The sequence below is a fragment of the Eucalyptus grandis genome, chromosome 5 (assembly GCF_016545825.1).
Source record: "Eucalyptus grandis isolate ANBG69807.140 chromosome 5, ASM1654582v1, whole genome shotgun sequence".
NCBI lineage: Eukaryota > Viridiplantae > Streptophyta > Magnoliopsida > Myrtales > Myrtaceae > Eucalyptus > Eucalyptus grandis.
Window position 1 is genome coordinate 31,659,039 of NC_052616.1, and position 18,930 is coordinate 31,677,968.

General features: G+C 38.1%; 1 protein-coding gene across 1 annotated transcript; it reads right to left on the reverse strand.

Annotated features, from left to right (window-relative positions):
* Positions 1-11,948: 11,948 nt before the first annotated feature.
* On the reverse strand, positions 11,949-14,991 carry LOC104444861 (cysteine-rich receptor-like protein kinase 8; the record flags this gene model as incomplete). Its single annotated transcript, XM_039313603.1, has 9 exons — positions 11,949-12,009; positions 12,192-12,429; positions 12,519-12,728; positions 12,893-13,089; positions 13,173-13,277; positions 13,537-14,090; positions 14,317-14,521; positions 14,725-14,845; positions 14,974-14,991. Coding segments are annotated over 8 exons (1,422 nt in total), but the record flags the coding sequence as incomplete, so codon positions are not given.
* Between the last annotated feature and the right edge of the window lie 3,939 nt (positions 14,992-18,930).

The following is an 18,930-nucleotide window of genomic DNA, read 5'->3' on the forward strand; positions in this document are numbered from 1 at the left end:
TTGAGCCTAGGGACCAAGGACCGGACCGACCAATGGGTTCGGTCCGGTTGTGGTCAACCCGGACCGATCGATAATTTTTTCGTCTTATTTTTTATATTCCCTAAAAAGCAATCCTACAAATTCAAATTACACATCCATCGACAATGCGACATTGTGCAACTAAATTATAAATACCAATACATATTTAGCAAATTTAAGATGACACAATAATAGAAATTTTGTACCGTTTAACCGCTCATCGAGATATGGGACAAGATGGAAAGTTCTTGTAATCATCTATCTTTAATATTCATAACACCATATGCAAAGCGTTTTCTCGCATTTGATCATGCAGAGTCCACTTAACCAAAAAATGAGCTACACACCACTTTTGTTTTTTTTTTTTGGTCGAAAGCTTCACGCCACTTGACTAGCATTTGATCATGTAGAGTCAACTCAACCAAAAAATGAGCTTCACACCGCTTGACTAGCAAATCACCGTAACAATTGCGGTACTACTCTACTCTTCAAAAACTTCTACCATTTGACACAAATTAAAAAGCAAAGTATAGCTAAAATTCATTAGTAAAATACAATTAAACAATAAAAAGTTCAAAATACTTAATATAAACCATGAATATATAACTTCACATTTTGTTAATTCACTTGAACTTCTAAACACCTGAAAACAAAACAAACGACACATAATTAATACTCAACAAAAGTTTTAAATTGAAATTACAATTAGTGTTATTGATAGAACATCTCAATATAATATAATATAATATAATATAATATAATATAATAGCAATTTTACTTAGTTTTGAATATATAAAAGAATTATAAATAATATAATATAATATACAGGGTTGGTCCAGGGTTGGACCGACCCAAAACTCTTAGGACCGAGGACCAACCCGCACAGTGTTGGTCCTGGAATTTCAAGACCAAGGACAGACCTAGTCCCCTTGGGAACCGGACCAGGACCGGCAGGGTTGGGCCGGTCCAGGGTCGGTCCAAGGTCGACCCTAGACCGCTGCTCACCCCTAGCTGAAATGCTGGCCTCTAGGGCTAGAATTGCTGGGCTGCTCGCGGACTGGATTGGAGCTGCAAATTTCATGGGCTTCAAGTGGGCCAAATTGTCAAAATCTTTGGCCGAGTTGCTACTGAAGGTTGGGCCGTGAAATGCGTGAGCTGCTGAGGGTTTTGCTGGGCCGAAGATCTGAAGACGTTGGGCTGAAGAGGCCGAACTTTGGGCTGTCTCGCGCGGGCTAGATGGACGCTGGCGCACGGAGGAAGCTGCTGGGCGACACACGGGTGAAGATGGGGCTGGAGACACGCGAATGAAGAAGCCGCTGCATGTGAGCTGCTGCACGGAGAGAAGTCTTGATCGCTGGTGGGGCGTTGACGGCATGCGGACATGGCCGAAGCTGCTGGAGTCTTCGGTGGAGCTGCTCGGTGGCGCTGGCAGCGCTGACTTGAGCCAAATGAAGACTCGGACGCGTGGCCAGGCAGAGAGGAAACGAACGTGGAGATGAGCGGCTTGCAGATGGTCAACACTTGGGCTTCTCTTGCGGTGGAATTGACCCAGTAAATTGAAGACACGGCAAGGCAGCTTCGGTGGACGTTGCTGGGGGTCTTTGGTGGCAATCTTCGGTTGACTCGTGCGCGGCAGCAAGGAAGGCCGCTCAGTGGAGGCAGAGACAAATGAAAATGGAGCAAGGCCGGTGTTTGGTGGAGACGCGCGGCTTGCTCGCTGGCTGAATTGGGTGGAAGGAGATGGAGTTGTCACGCGGAGATGGGTTGGGACCAAAACAGAGAAACGAAATGGAGAAGATGGGCAGAACGAAAGAGGGGATCGGGGGAAAGGAAAGCTCGACGAAGAGAAGAGGGGAGGGGCAGCCACCGTGTAGGGAAAGTTTTGAGTGAGAGAGAGGCCAAAAGTCCAACACCTATCCAATACATTAATGTTTGATCCCCTCTTAGTCTTCATAAATATCTCTAATGTTCCCCATAATTCTTTCTTGCTCAATTAATCACAAATAAACTATTTTTGATACCAAAATGCAGCCTCCTTTCATAGCTCCGAATTTCACCAATTTCTCTTTAATTTCTTCACTTAATTTCTCCAATTGAGGTCTAATCTCAATGAAGAAAAATCCTGTACAATTTTCTGTAAGTCTTTGACACTCAAAGGCTCGGCTTGGAAGTTCAAATTTCCCTTAATTTGGCCCGTCCAATTTTCCGCAACGTTCAAACGATTTTCGTAAAATCTTGAAATCTCTGAAAATTCTTCTGAGGATGAGTCGACGTTCCTAAAATAGATCGTGAGATGAAAGAACTTTCAATTTCTGAAATTAGGTTTAAATTCATGGTTAATTTCACTCTGGCGTATTTTTAGCGTAACCTAAGCTACCAGATAGCTTTCAGAAATTTTTAATGCAAATGACTCATGATCGATTTTCTTCGAGCCACAATGAACCCACTCGACACATTGGCGACTCTCGATTGTCGTGAAAATCTCGAGAATTCAAATACGGACACAGGGTACCAAAACAATGTAATAATCAATTTAGGGCCTGGGCCGACGAGAATTTTATAATTTAGTAGTATCACCCACGATTAGCCACATATCTCGTCGAACACCTATCTCTGATCTCTAATTGATTTATATCTGTGCCGTAATGATCTCGGCAGATGGGCACGGTCAAGTAACCGATCCCTAGTCGAATTCTTAAGTCTATTGCATTAAAATTTCTTAATGACTTCCTCAGATAGTCTAGTTATCTCAAGAGTGATTAGCTCTAAGAATAGCTTTATAAGCGCGTCGATGAAAGGCCCAATTTATTCAATAGAAAACATGACTGAAAATCTGGGGTGTCACATATTTTACTCTAGAAGTTTTTCCCACTCTGACGAGATCCAAACTGAAACCAAGTCCAGAACGAGGATATAATCAGACTCAGGATTATTGATCTTTCGATAATGATTCAGTACGAACGAAATTTATTTTTAATATCTTGCTTTCTGGCAAAAAATCTCACTTACCTTTTATAAATATATTGATGAAATCACCACCAGCCGTGGTGGCTCCGCAGGACAAAAGCTCCATTAATCCTTCCCCAAAGGTGAGGGGTTCGAAACCCAGTGGAAGTACTTGGTGTCTTAAGTGTGGCGCCGGGGTGGTGGGTCCTCCACTAGTGTCACCCCAAGGTTTACTCGCCGGCTGCCAGCTGTACGGAGTTCCCTGGGTCATAATATATATATATTGATGAAATCAATCACAAATTGATGAAATCAATTTTGAAGATAAATTCCTTTTTAGGAAGCGTTTACTTATAGAAATCTAGATTCTGATTGTATGGGTGACCAGAATCATCGGATTTTCATCTCAATCTTCAAACAACTACAAGATTTCCTTAATCAATTCTATCCAACGGATTGATTGAAAGAAATTCCTCTAGAGAATGCCAACGGTTAGAAAGGCATAGAGGAGTATTTAAGGAAGTCATTCAGTCCAATTGAAGAGAACGTGAAAATTGAATTTCCAAAGTTTGATACCTTTCCAATCACTTATTCTTCGTTGACAACGCTTACAAATTGTATTAAAGAGAGAAAAACACAAGAAGAGTGACTTAGTGAGAGAAAAAGAAATCGTTTATTGAGTGTTCGTACTCAAACCATTGTATTTCAGCCAGAAGGCTGTTAGTGTGGGAGAGTGGACGTAGGTTTAATCTAAGCCGAACCACTATAAATCTTGTGCTCAATTTTCTCTTCCCTTAACTCTTTTTATTTGTTCGTAGCAATCTTTTTTGAACTTCTCGAATTTCTAAAACCATCTTAATTGAGTCTGAATTTACTTCAGAAGTTTGGTGTCACTTTTAGTCAAACTTTGCTTGCAAAATAACTTATTATGCATTTATTTACTTAATTTGTTTTTACACCTATGCACCCCCTCTAAGTGGTAATACTAGCTTTTTCAACGGCGGCCACAACCACTAGAGTTTTGAGTTGTGAAGCTTGAGATTATGGCCGCTCAATATTAGCTCGTAGATATGGCAGCTCAATTAGTGGTTATGAATCATAATTTTTGCATTATTGTGAATGTTTTGTGGGTTTTCTATCATTTCTTTTACTTTGTTTTGACTATACTCGCGTTTAAGAAAGCCTACTTAGAGGGATTTCATTCCAAATTTCCCAAAGAAACTGGATCAACAATTTATTAAGTTCACCTGGGAAAATTGAAGGCAGCAGAGGTATCGTCTCTCTTCCAAGGGAGACAGTGCCGTTGTATAATCGTTTCCCATTACGTTTTGCACCCTTCTGATATGAGCGACGCACTTTACTTTTCAAAAGCAAAAATTACATGAATCACTTGATTTTAAAGGTAGTGCTCCTTATAAATTGTTGGTAAATGTATGTTTTTCTCGCAGCGACTAGTGCCCTAACTATAATTTTATAGAAGTAATGGAGCACAAGAGCCTAATGGATTGAGAAATTAATATTTGGCATATTTCTGTAATTACTCGTTTGGAGATGATAAAGCATAGCAAAATCTATACCAAGAAGCAGTTCATGTAAGAATGCCTGCAGTGATTTACATTAAGAGGATGAGTAGAATGCCAAAGGGAGTTTATTCATGTTCAAGCGAGTCTCGGCAACACCGTTATGACTTCTGCAAATATACGAGAAAAAGGGCACCATTTTATGGTCATGGAAAAGGAATCACTTTCAAAATGTCTTGATGTTGAAAGGTAGACATACGGACTCAAAATCTCGTGCAAAAGAGCATGGAGATTCGAGATCTTTTCAAGTCATAATATTGAGAATACTCAGTTGAATGAGTAATTCAATAAGAGATTTGTGAGCATAAAGTTAAAGCTTTTGCCTTTGTGATAGAGTGACTATGAAGTTGAGATCAGAGCACCTCGCTTGAATAACATGCTTCTTATGTGTGAAATGGAATAAAACGATTAGGAAAAGGTAAGTCTTATTTTATTTTATTTTATAAATTGTCCAAAGTTAAGCAAGTCTGCAATGAGATCATTTTTGGAGACATAGAAGAAATAAATAATATACGGTTTATGGAGTCGATTCCTTCTATTAAAGTATCAGAGGAAGTTAATTTCTTCTAACGACAGTAAAAGATATGACAATTGCTTGTACTCATTTTTTGCAAATTTAGGCAATGTTTGTTTTGTGGAAAATGAATTATTTGGAAGACATTTTCCTACAAAATGATTACTCGCATTACTTAAAATAATTAGTCGATGGAAAATGTTTTCATTAGCGATAATAAATTATACCTAAATATTTTTTCATTCATTCATTTGTGTAAGTGATTCAAGCGATTATTTTTATGAAAATATTTTATAAATCATTTATTTTTTACAAAACAAACGAAATCTTAATTTCCTCTTTTATATTGTGATATCCCAAAATTTGACCCATTTCGAAATATATGAAATTGTTATTTCATCAATACATGATAATTAATTTACTCTTAGCCGATCACTCATGAGTTAACTAATCTATTAGGCTAGACCGTAAATGGTTAAAACGAAAAAGATCAAAAAATTCAGTCAGGGATTGACCACTCAATCATAAGGATCAATAAGGGTTAATACTACGTTGTTATAAGTCAATTAATGAATTGATATAAATTGATTCAACAAAAATATGTAGTCCGTTTGCGAGTAGTTCTGCACGATTACAATATTCTTGTTGAACAACGATAAACCGATTTTCTATTGATCTTGTACTTAGGGTACGTAATTGAACCCTTGCGATTACATGACAACCGATGGTTATTCACGATTCGAAAATGCATAAATGTGGATCGAAAATTATTGACCATGGGTCAACCACGCGAAGACCCCTAAAAGCCACTGATAGTTTAGGTCGTACTAAAGTCACATTTGATCGATTTCAACTATAAAATTTAATTTGATTTCAAGTATCGAACTTTTGAGGGTTTCAAGACCATCCTTTGGATGTCGCCTCATTCACCCATTAATTTATCGACAAGCGTAAAATTTTCGGAAATGGGTTAATCGATTGAGAATTAGACATTGGGAAGAGAAGCCGGGCCAAGCGAGAGCCACTAGGCCCCGTGCCATGGATCGGCCAAGGAGGCCCAAGTGGGCCAAACCAAGCCCACTAAGCCCAATTCAAGCAAATGGACCCAAGGGCAAATTTGGAAAGTTCAGACAAAAAGTGTGTGAAATGTCCAAAGTACCCTTGCATTTATGGACTGCAAGACAAAAGGAATAAATGAAAGGTGGAGAGGAAATTAGGGGATTTTGTTGGATTTTGACATCATGAATTTTAGGAAAATCTCAAGAAATCTTTCACTCTCTCTCTCCCCCCTCATTTCTCCCTCCCTTTGGATGGCCGAAACCCCCTTTCCTCCTTCTCTCTCTCATTTTGCTTATTCATCTACATCTTCTTCCTCTTCTTCCTCTTCTTTCTTCTTCCTTGGACGACCACCACCACCGCCCACCATCACCTCCATCACCACCATCCCTCACCAGACCGCCACCATCACCATCTCCACCAAACACCACTGCCAAAGCCAAGAGGCCGTGAGCCTCAATTTCGCCGAACCACCGCTGTTCGTGCCACGAGCTTCGTGTTCTCGACTCTATCGTGCCGCTGTCACCGCCGGAAAACCCATGAGTTAACTCCTAATCCTTGATAAGGAAGTTAATTGCGTTTAGGTGTAGGTTTAGTTTAGGGCTAATGGTAATTAGTGGCTTTTAATGATGGTTTATCCCAACTAAGGTTAAGGATGTATTGGATTAAGGTTAATAGAGATTAGTCTTAATTAAGGATGGTTAATTCATTAAGCGTGGTTAGTTTAATTAATTATAATTATCTTAATTAATCTTAGTTAGTTTAATTAATTGTGATTAGTTTAATTAAACGTAATTGGTGTAATTAATTGCACTTGATATTAGTTAATCACAATTAGACTAATTAACAGGGACTAGTCTTGATTAATCATAGTTAGTTTAATTAATTGCAGCTAGTCGTAATTAATTGAGGTTAGTGTAATTAATCACTATTAGCTTAATTAATTGCATTTAGCACTAATTAATCACGAGTAGTGGAATTTAATGACATATTAGCCATTAAGTAGAATTTTATGCTTGATTTATTGGGTCAAATTATGCATAATCATGACTGTCTCAGCTTGTAATGCCATGTTGTTGATTGCTCAAATCATGCATTTAAATGCTATTTTCAAAGAAGGTTTATTTAAAAAGAAAATGGCAAACTTTGAGCTGTCATGTTTGGACGCCGTGTTTTATGTGCTAAATGGGGCATAGGGTTTTAAAATAAAAGCATGCAAAGTTTGGTTGGTTAATTTTAAGTATGTGACCACATATGATTATTTTATCGGAATTTTAAAAATAAAGATTTTTCGAGATTTATTATTGAAGTACGAACTCTTTTACATTGGCCTAATTGACTTGAGTGCAATCCCTATCTCACATAATACATCGAGTACATAACACATAATCTATATATAACATCTAATCACATAATATGTACCTCACATAACTCGTATAATACATAATAACCTACTATCCTATTATGGCACATACAACAACATGTCAATTTTACATAACTTAATCCGATAACTTATCACCCTAAACGTGAGAACTAACCGTCCTAGGCTCGATAACCTATCACCCAAAAGTCTGATAAGTTATCGCTTTGAAACCGGATAATCTATCATAAATGTTCAATAACCTGTCTAAGTTCAATAATCGTTTATCATGCAACATGCACTTATCACATCAATAAATCATCATTTAACTATAAACAAGCCCTAATCTATTCCATAAGTACAATGAAAACCCTAATTAAAGGCAAAAAAACCACTCACAAATGATTCGGGCTCTGAAACGCGTTGGGGGAAGGAACAACAAGACCGGATAGTAGCTGTGGACTGCTGATCATGCATCTACAGGCTGCGAGGGAGATGGACAGTAGCTAAATGGTGGTCCAGCAGTGGCGCAATGGTGGTCTGGCAGCAGTTCGATGTTGGTATAGTGTTCGGGCTTCGCGAGGGACTAAATCGGAAAAGAAACAAGGGAGAGGGTGCACAAGCGAAGGCTGCTCAGTATCGAACAACCCTTGAGGAGGTTGGTCGGTAGGCTTGGATGGTAGTTCGGTGGCACAAATGGTGGTCTAGCATCGGGGGTTCAACGGATGGTTGTCAGTGAGGTAAAACAAGAGGAAAAACGGAAGAACAAGCTTGCCAAAGTGCCAACAATGGAGGTGGTATTCAGCTGGTGGTGAGGGGGAGAGAGATTGAGAGCTTGAAACCAAACAAATGAGGAAATGAGAGAGAATGAGGGTGTGAGAGAGAGAACCAGCTGTGAGGGGAGAAGAAGGAGAAAGAGTGTGAGGTCTTGTCCATTCAATGCTTTGCACTCCAAGTCTTCCAAATCCCTCAAATCTAGAGTTTAATTAATGAGGAAGTAACATCTTGGAGAGAGAGCAAGGTGAGAGTGAGGGGGAAAAGGGTGGCCGGCAATTTTGGGAGAGAGGGAGGAGAGAGACAAGAGAAATCTTGCCCATTAATGCACATCAACTCACAAGCTTTTGGTCTCACATCAATCACTCAAGGAAGGCTTCTTCAAGAAGCAAAAATCTATGCATTAATGAGGGGATTTCACACTTGAGTGCCTAGGCTTAGACTAAACTAGCTAGGGAGGCTAGATAGGTCTTCAAACTTCTCCAATTTGCTGTCCAAATGCTTGAGCCGCCCCCTTCTCTTGCTAATTTCCATCTTTGCCCTTTTTTCCTTAGTCCAATGGAATGACATTTCAGTCCTTTCATTAAGATCTCGCACTATTCATGCACGATTCACATTCTTGCATGCATTTAATGTCAAGATCTTATCAAAAGAAGGCTTGACTGGCTTAAAGGGCCCATGGGCCTCCCATGGCTGCGCACCCCTTGGGCGTGTAGGCCTTGGGACGCCCACTTGGGCTCGAGCCCATTAGATTCCTGTCCGTGGCCCGTTTCCACTTTCTGCACTTGTATGTCATTGCTGATGAAAAATTGTGTTTTCGTCCCAAAGTAGCATTTTTCAATGCCCTTGTGGTTTATTGGTCCTCAAGACGATCTCGTTCGACAATCGCTTATCGAAACAATTCCTTTCTAAAAAATCAGATCGGAATGAGGATGTCACAATCATCAAGCATTAACTCATGAGACGCATGTATGTGGATGCTGTTTGGTATAATGAAAAAAGTTGATTGTTGTGACCAGATGGATCTTTCTTTAACGTTGCATATTGCTTGTTGCCTTTCTTCCAAGACATGCAGCACATTCAAGAATTGAGATTGAATTAACCCAACCACGTGACAAGGTTGGGAAAACATAATTCATCATCTTGCTACATCTCGATTGGAATAGTTGGTACTTCATCTTTCCCTCTAGTACTATTCCTTTACAAAGTTATCTGAAACTTTGATTTTACATTGTTGATTTTTACTTGGGATTGATCAGGGTGGGGTCAAGTGCTGGTTCACTGTGGTTTCCTATTTCATATTCACAAAACTTCCGAGCTCTCGGAGACTATATTTAATATTTTTTAGCTAAAGTACTAGAGAGAAAATTGTTCTTACACGTTTTTGCAAGGCAACATAAGTTCATTGTACTGAAAAACAGAAAAGAAGGTTTATGGTGAGCTAAGCCATAAATGTGTTGCAAAATCTTTTCTCGAGATAAATTGATGACCAGTGATATTCCTAATTTTAGCACTTTTGAGTTCTGAACTTAATCGCAAACAAAATGAATCTAACGCCAACATATCACTTGTCCAAAGTGATTATTCAAAGTTATCTGCAATACAAAACTTGAATGCAAAACTCTAATATTTCATTTCAATCAAACCGTTACTTCAAAACAAGTCCTATGAAATCTCATAGCTCCACTACATCATAATCCATAATTTACATGAAATTTCACAACTAAACAACTCCTAAATCGGATTTCGCAATTCAAATTTCACACAATTTCGGATTTGTGCTATAATCCCGAAAGCTACTCTAATTCAAAGAACAAAGAGCTTGAATCCTTACTTGACGTGGTGAAACAATGTTAATCCGACTTGGGGCATGTACACATAAAGAGAAATGATTTGATGACAGTTTTCAATTTACTGTGAGAATAACAACTTATCCTTAAAGAAAAGCTAAATAACAAATAATTATAAATTGTTGGGGGGTCATTCCTTCAAGAGTTGGTGGTTCAAAACAAGTTATTATTCTCACAGTAGTCTAAAAACTATTATACTAGTGAAGCTCATACATAAAAGCTTTTTTTCTTTTTCTTTTTCTTTCCATTTCTTTGTTCTCTTCCTCTTTTCCTCTTTGTTGGCGATCACCCTCTCTTTTTCTTCTTGCCCTTTTTCTCTCTGTCGTGTTTCTCCGGTTTAAGTAAAGTTGTCTTCTTTTATCTTTTCTTTTTTTAATTAGCCACTTCATTTGACCAAGTCAACAAACCCAAATATTACGGAATGCCTTCAAAGCACTTGATAGGGAGAGGTTATGGATGAAGAGTGTGACGCAAAAAAAAGAAGCTTTATGTTGTATTCGTGTATGAGCACTTTCTAACTTTTCACACTTCACCTCCTTAAAGTTTGGCCAGATTTTCCTTTTCTATTTGCCGTTTCTTGAACTGCATCAAAAGAAAAACCATTCTTTCATGGCATTATCAGTTGAAGACTTGTTAGTCAAAAAAGGAACAAGCTGGAAAATTGCTCCATGACTTTATCCATACCATAAGTTGGAAATTTTAGGCCAAACATCATCAGTAAAAGTCCATAAAGTCCATGACTTCCCAAGAACCGTTGCAACGCATGCTGATCCAAAAATCACCACACATGAAATCTAAAAAGACCATGACTTCTTGAGTAGGCATATGTCTATTAAGGGAAATATATATTCACAATCATTAAAAATGAAGGATCAAGGTAAAATCTTAATTATCTTAAACAAACTCTCAAACTCAAGGTGAAAAGAGGAAGTCAAATGGAGTTGGGAGAAAAGATCTGACGAGGTGATTTTATGTGATGAAGAGAGAACCGATTGACGTATATAGGTTATGCAGCGATAGGCTGATGTTTATGTACATGACGAAAATGTTTAGAAATGACATTGAGAAAGGGGTAACACGGGATGTGAAGGTGTGCTCCGGTTGTGCACTTGGGTGTGTTGCACTTGAGCACTCAAAATTTGCTCAAAATCGTCTAACTCTAACGCTATGATAAGAAATATGCGAAAGAGAGGATTTTTAAGTTTCTGTATATTTTGTATATAGAGAAGGGAACATAAGCTAGTTTTACATGATAAATATAGAAAATAACATTATATAAATATATTACAATAAAGATATATACACAGTCCTAAAAGATAAAATATCATAATTATCACTAGCAGCGTTTCCATTGTATAATACTTGGTCACCTAGCCGCAACAACCGAAATGGTTACTCCATTAACACTTGAGGCTTCTTGAGTGTGCCCGAAACGATCAAGTTTTTTCACATTTCTCCCAACTGAGAATGCAGGCTGCGATGGTTGGCTTAGTGTGATAGTATCGCCTCCTAAAATATGAACCACGAGTGACATAGCCGGTCGATCTGCTGGGTCTTCTTGAACGCACAATAGACCGACGTGCATGCATTTCAGCACTTCAACTTCATCACATGACTCATTGATTAACGGATCGATAAGTTCCAACGCTTGACCTTCGGACCACAACTTCCATGCCTGTTATTTAGCAAGGAAAATTAACGAGGATAGCTGCACGAAAATCTTCGATTTCATATTAAATTCAAATGGTGATTAGGAACATACAAATGTGAGAAGGCTTTCACCCTCTTCTTGGAGATGAAAACCATTATTCTTGCGCCCGCTACTATCTCTAGCAAGAGAACTCCAAAACTGAAGACGTCTGATTTTACAGAAAAAGTCCTTGCATCGCATACTCCGGTGCCATGTATCCACTATATGTAATGAAGAGCAATTAGTTGGAAGTAAGAAGCAGAGAAAAGCAAATTTCAAGATGGAACTTCTGAAATATGAATGTGCTCTATCCGGTGTTGTTGAGCAGATTATCAGAGTCCTTTGTTGGCCTAGTGAATCAGTCAAACATGTAAAGGACGTAGAAATATATTGAGGCACTTACTAGGTTCCAACAACCCTGTTTGTGTTTGCCTTGTCTTGATTTGCACTGAAGATCCTTGCCATTCCAAAATCGGATATCTTTGGATTCATCTCACCATCTAGCAAAATATTGCTAGCTTTCAGATCCCTGTGGATAATTTTCAGGCAAGAATCCTCATGCAGATAGAGAAGTCCCCGAGCTACTCCACAGGCGATGTTCATGCGTAGCTTCCAATCTAGATATTGCCCTATATTCGAATCTGTCAAAATGAGAGACTCAGATGGAAACTCAACTTTAAAAACTAAAATTAACTAGCTTAAAATTCATTGCATCTGCTAAAGCTCAAACCAAAAGCAAGGCATCCAGGCTTTTGTTGGGCAAGTATTCATATATCAAGAGTTTTTCTTCTTCTTCCAAGCAGCATCCCAATAATCGGACGAGGTTCCTGTGTTGTAGTCTGGCAATCAAGATGACTTCGTTCTTCAACTCGATGAGTCCTTGGCCTGAGGTTCTTGAAAGCCTCTTAACTGCAATTTCTTTTCCATCTACCAATGTGCCCTGAAACAGCGTAAAGTCAGTAGTGAGATCCCTATCTGAGAATTACTAATGATAACCAAATTCGATTAAGTTCATGCCATTGATAATGAATCTGCCAGTTTGCTAGCATTAGAAGATTTTCCCAATTTCCCCATAAATACGTGTTGAGTCACTGAGATGCTTACCCTGTACACAGGGCCAAACCCCCCTTCCCCAAGTTTACATTCATTGGAGAAGTTTCCTGTGGCTGCGCGTATGATGTCTAATCGCATCAGAGATAATTCTTGAGAACCCGCCAGTCCACGAGAGTTTTCCTTTGAAAACTCTTCTCCAATTTCTTGTCGTAGATAAAGTAACTGAACCTCTTGGTTGTTTTCCTTCTCTGAGAGTCCAAGAGTGTACTCTCGTCAGGTAAAGGTTAGAGGATGGTCATTCCAGTGGCAAGCAAGATGAATTCACTTATACCTTTCTTCAATCTCTTTGTCCTCTTTAAAAAAAGACATGAACCCACAATGATTATTAGTAACGCTGCTCCAACTACTGAGCTAACTATTGCAATCCATGGATCCCCTGTCAAGAAAGAGAAATTCCTTGCATCTAAACATACCACAAATTTGCAGACTTTTTTTTTTTCCTTACTAAGTGTAAATAGTACCAAGAACTCGTTGAAATCAAGAGAATATGATCATAGTTTAGATCGTAAAAGCAAGTCAAGTGCAATATGATACATAAAACAGCTCATATTGAGAATTAGAAGCAATGGAATGATACCATTATACGCTTACCATGACAAACTGAGTGCACATTTTGAATATTATATAACTCATACCTTTAATGCTGGAACCAGTGCTGGTTTTCCCTCTAGTTTCCCCATCAAAATGATACAGTTCGTACCGTACATTACAACTTGGCTGAAGAACTCTGGCACCTCCCCTTTGATAATTAAGAACAGTTGGAAACTTTTCGATAGCAGAAAGCAAGCAACTCTTACAAGCTGATTTTGATATATCGGGGGTGCACTGTGCAAGCCCGTGCAGGGTCACTGAACTTGAGACTCTAACGTTTAAGGTTGCGTATAAGCTTTCTGACAAGATCACCAAGTCCGTCACATTCCTCGACAAATCCGTCACTTCTGCCACAAAGTCCTTCTCATTATCAAAAGTTTGCTCCATAGTCCTGTTGAAGGTAACTGAATCGTCCGCAGGGTCGACAATGAAAAGAAACGGCGTTGTCTCCATGATAGAGAAGAACAATCTGTAAGAGTAGCGCAAGAGACACTCGTCGTACCATATGATTGCCTCTTTCTGTCCTGGACATCTTTCTATGATCATCCTGCTAGCTGAAAGGATGCAAGACTGACAGAGATTGGCAGCAACATCCCCTCTAAAGAGAAATAGTAAAGTTGCATGAGTAGTCACTTAAATCTGGATAGTAATTTTTCAGTTGGCATTGGATCACCGTATTTTGTAGAGGTTTCAATTAAGACCAATATATCAGGTCCATTATAAATCCTAGTTCCAGGTGAGTTGATTCCAAAGATTATAATCATTGATTTGGTAAGGTATTACTCAAAAGTTGAATTTTTTCGCATCTTTCGCATGTGATTTACCTGCAGAGGAAGAGACCATAGACTTTGTCCGGATCTTCACCTTCCGTTGTGTTGTGAAAGCCGTGAATGGGTCCTTTGCTGTAATCAGCGGAGTCGCCCTTGGAGAGGAGGCTGCTGAGGTTGTCCTGAAACTTGCTAGGAGTAGCATAGTCGCCCCTATCTGCGCACTTTTCTTGAAGATATGTCTGTGCACCGACAGGAGTGCCTGGGATGAAGAGGATCAGGCATGAAATCCAGAAAGCGAAGGAAATATTTCTTGGTACATCGATAATCTTTTTTGCTTGAACTTGGAAAGAACGCAAGTACAGTAAGAGTAATTCAAAGCCGGCCATGGACTTTCTTTCAACTCAAGAGGAGTACGATAATAAGCAACTTCTGGAGGCCGAGGTAAAGAAATTGATTAAGAACCGAATTTGCAGCAGCCCTCCCGGATGCCGATAGTCCAATTTCCACGTTCCTTCGTCAGCAAAGGCGATCCAATTGGCTTCTTTTTTCCAGAAGAAACGAGGATGACTGTTCCTGGCTTGCCCTACCAACGAAAATATCGGGTGGAACCCAAGATACCCCATAAAGCCCGGCACTAAATATAAATAAATCAATCGAAGGTTTGGTCCCCACAATGGATAAAAATCAACCCAAGACACAAACCCAAAAGACCTGACAAAGACTCGGCAATGGTTATGAATCATCCTAAGCATGTTCCTCCTCCTCCTCGTTCAAGGTCTGGGTTCGAATCACCACACCTGCACATTCTCTCGAGGTCATCCAGAAGCATAGAAATTTTTTAATGGGGAGGATCGGAGGACTATCATGCCTGATGAGACTTGCTTCGAAGGAATAAGGGTACATACGTTTTTGGTAGAAAAAACATATAGGATGCTCCACTGAAACTCCAGTGTTTGTTGACGAAGTCACGGGACTAAGAACTCACCATGTTTTTGAAGATTTTGACTCTTTGCTCTTCAAAATCTAACTCTCCTTTTATATGTGGACAGCTTTGATGTCTTTTCGAATTTCTTATAAATGTGTTTTCATGTGCTTTGAATGAGCAACCCTGTTTATGGGGTCTTGTAAGAGGTGTTAGAGAAAGAAATTATATTTCAAAAGTCGATGCATTATTCATTGAAGTTCGTAATTTTTGCACAATTTTATTGAGAATATTGCATGAGTATCATTCTTCTTTTGTACTTTCTTATATAAGTACGTCTTGAAAGACAATGTTACATTCTATGTATTATATGTGCAACTGATAGTAGAAAATGTTTTTCTTCCTTATTGATTTGATAGATATTTGAAAGAGAACATACAAAGTAAGTTATCGACTATTTTGACCCAATATAGTTGGTTAGAAGTAGCAACTTTCCCCTATATGGCATCAATAGACCCAATCCACGAGTGGGCTTGGCTGAATTATGTAAGCCTAATGAGCGAGCTTGGACAAGTCCGATCAGTGCGTGGGCCAGGTTTGGGCAAAGGCATTGAGGCTCGATCTATTGTGCCCTTATATTTATTAAAAAATTTACAATAATTTATCCAAATTGACAAAAGATAAAAATGTTTAAGATTGAATTAGCAAAAATGCAATAGATTTAGGATTTTTTGGATAATTTTCCTTATTTTTTGTGTCTAAATTGCAAGTGCGAACATATTATTTTTATCATATGAGAATCACTAACAACATTTTGATAGTAGAGAGTAGATTTTATAGTGGTTCCCAGTTGGGAGTGACAAATGATCAGATAGCCAATAGATTCACTTAAGATTATTTGAAATAATTATCATAACTTGGTTCAAAGAGAGTAGCATGAATAATGAATGTATTTAGCTTTAGATGATGCAGAGTGCAAAAAAAAAAAAAAAAAACATGAAAGGTGTGGTCCTTTTGGGATTTTCTCAAGGATAGAATTTTATTCATTATCACTCGAACAAGAATGTATTTTATATGACAAATGCATTTCATGGCAGTAATACATGATGTAATAGACCAATTTAAAGTGAGAAGTCTATACACATGGTATCAAATAATATGAAATTCATATCACATGGTTATCAATTGTACCACATCATCACTATAAAAGTGATAGATCTATCGATAAAGGAAAATTGACACAAATGACTCCTTAATTTTGGCATTATATACAATATCATTCCTAAACTTTTAATTTTTTCAATGCGATCCATAAACTATTGATATTAGTTCCACGTAGTCATCATGTCTGCTCAAATAACAAATCAGACTTTATTTTGATGATGTGGATTATTATATGCTGAGTTTGATTTTTAAATGAGTCAAAATGTCCATCATTTCATCTGTTAATTCTAAAAAAAGGAAAAAAAATTAGTACATGAACACGATTAATATATTACTTAAATAATCCATGTGTAATTTTTTAATTGACCATTGTTCAAATTTAACAGGATGAAACCCACATTAACAACTCGCTCAATTTGAATTAATGGAAGGGTGGCACTGGACATTTTTATATAGTTTAAGGACTGGATTAAACATATACTAATAGTTCATGGATCACATTGAATAAGAAAATATTGGTTTGACTTTGACCAAGAGATTTTACATGTTTTCATATATAAGTATCTCCCCTTGTTGGATGCCAAGGGTCGCAATGTGGTCTTTGTTCTATTCTTGTCTAGAGAAAGAGATAAAAGTCTTGAAGCGCCAATCTCACCGAGTGATTGGGGTGAATTATTGTCCAAGGAATTACACCAATAATTATAGTATTGAAGTTAGTTAAATCTTGTGATAAGATTTGTTAATTCCTTCATGAAATTAAGAGATTATTTCATGAGGAATTGTGGAGCCAAACCCTACATGAGTTAGAGGGTGTAATTGGAGGCTAGGAAATAATGAGAGTGTGAACAACTTGGGTGTGATTGTAATCTCTATTGTAGTGCTTGATATATAGTGAAATTCGTTGTCACTCTTCCCGTAAACGTAGGTTACTATGACCGAACCACGTAAATCTAATGTCCGATTTATTTTCTTGTTCTGTCTATTTTATTGTTTAATTACTTGCTTTTGCAACAACTAGTATCAAAGCTATATTCTTATTTTACTATTTTATCATTTGATCGCTTGCCTACACAACAATCGGTATCAGAGTTAGTTTTGGCTAAGTTGAAATGAATCGATGACGACAAAAGAAGGAAAAGTGAGAATTGACAAATTTGATGGGAATGATTTTGGTTTCCAAAAGATGCGGTTGAGGATTATCTATATGAAAAGAAACTGTATTTACCCCTATCTAGGGAGAAGCCAAAGACGATGAAGCAAGTTGATTGGGAATTGATGAATAGACGAGCTTTGGGTGTTATTCGACTAACATTGGCTCATAACATCGCATTAAACATTTTGAAAGAGAAAACTATTGTGGGTTTGATGAAAGCCTTGTCGAGTATGTACAAAAAGCCATCTACGATCAATAAGGTCATGCAACATCTATTTAATTTAAAGATGAGCAAAGGTGTGTCAATTGTTGATCATATAAATGGATTCAATGTGGTCATTAGTAAATTGAGTTCTGTTGAGATTAACTTTAATAATGAGGTATGTGCTTTGATTCTGTTATCCTTATTAGCTGACAGTTGGAATACGACCGTTATTGCTATTAGTAATTCCCTTGGGTCAACAAGCTTGGCATTTGATAGGGTTTGAAATTAAATTATGAGTGAAGACATCCGTAGAAGAGAATTTGATAAACATGTATTTGCTGTTTTTTTTTTTTTTTTTTGATGACCCAGGGAACCCGCGCACCGTACCAACACGGATAGCCCGACAGGCCTGGGGTAACAGGGGGTAAACCCTGGGACAACGCTAGCAGAGGACCCACCACCCCGACGTCGCACTTAAGATCCTATGCGACCAGCGGGATTCGAACTCTTCTCCTCTGGCAAAAGATCATGGGAGCTCTTATCCAACTGGGCCACCGCAAGCGGTGGTATGTATTTGCTGCTTTAATAGATGAAAATAGAGGAAAAACTAGTATATGTGTTAATAAGAGTAATATAAACATGAACAAACATAGTCAGTCTAGGATTGGTGGCTCTATCTATTGGGTTGTGGCAAGAGAGAGTATCTTAGAGTGGATTGCTTTAAACTGAAGAGCGATAAGGGTAAGAGAATTACAATTAAGTCTGTAGATGATGTTATGACTATAGCTGATTGTAATTCGGATAATGTTGATTTTGTATTGTCTTTCATTGATTAGTCACTCTTTGATGGATGAATTAGGATTATGGTTGTTCGTTTCACATGACACCAAATAGAAACTGGCTTACTGATTATAAATGCATGGATAATAATAAATTGCAGTAGGGAAACAACGCTGAATGCGACGTTGTAAGTGTTAGTGATGTTAAAATTGGAATGCATGATGGTATTGTGAGGACATTGACTGGAGTAAAGCATGTCCCAAAGTTGAAGAAGAACCTGATTTCCTTGAGTGTCCTTGATTCACCTAGATGTCATATACCTTAAAATATGGAATTTTGAAAATTATTCAAGGGGCCTTGGTGATAATGAAAGAAATCAAGCACATTGGCCTACATAAACTTCAAGTTGAGATAGTGACGAAATTTTCCACAGAGACATTGGAT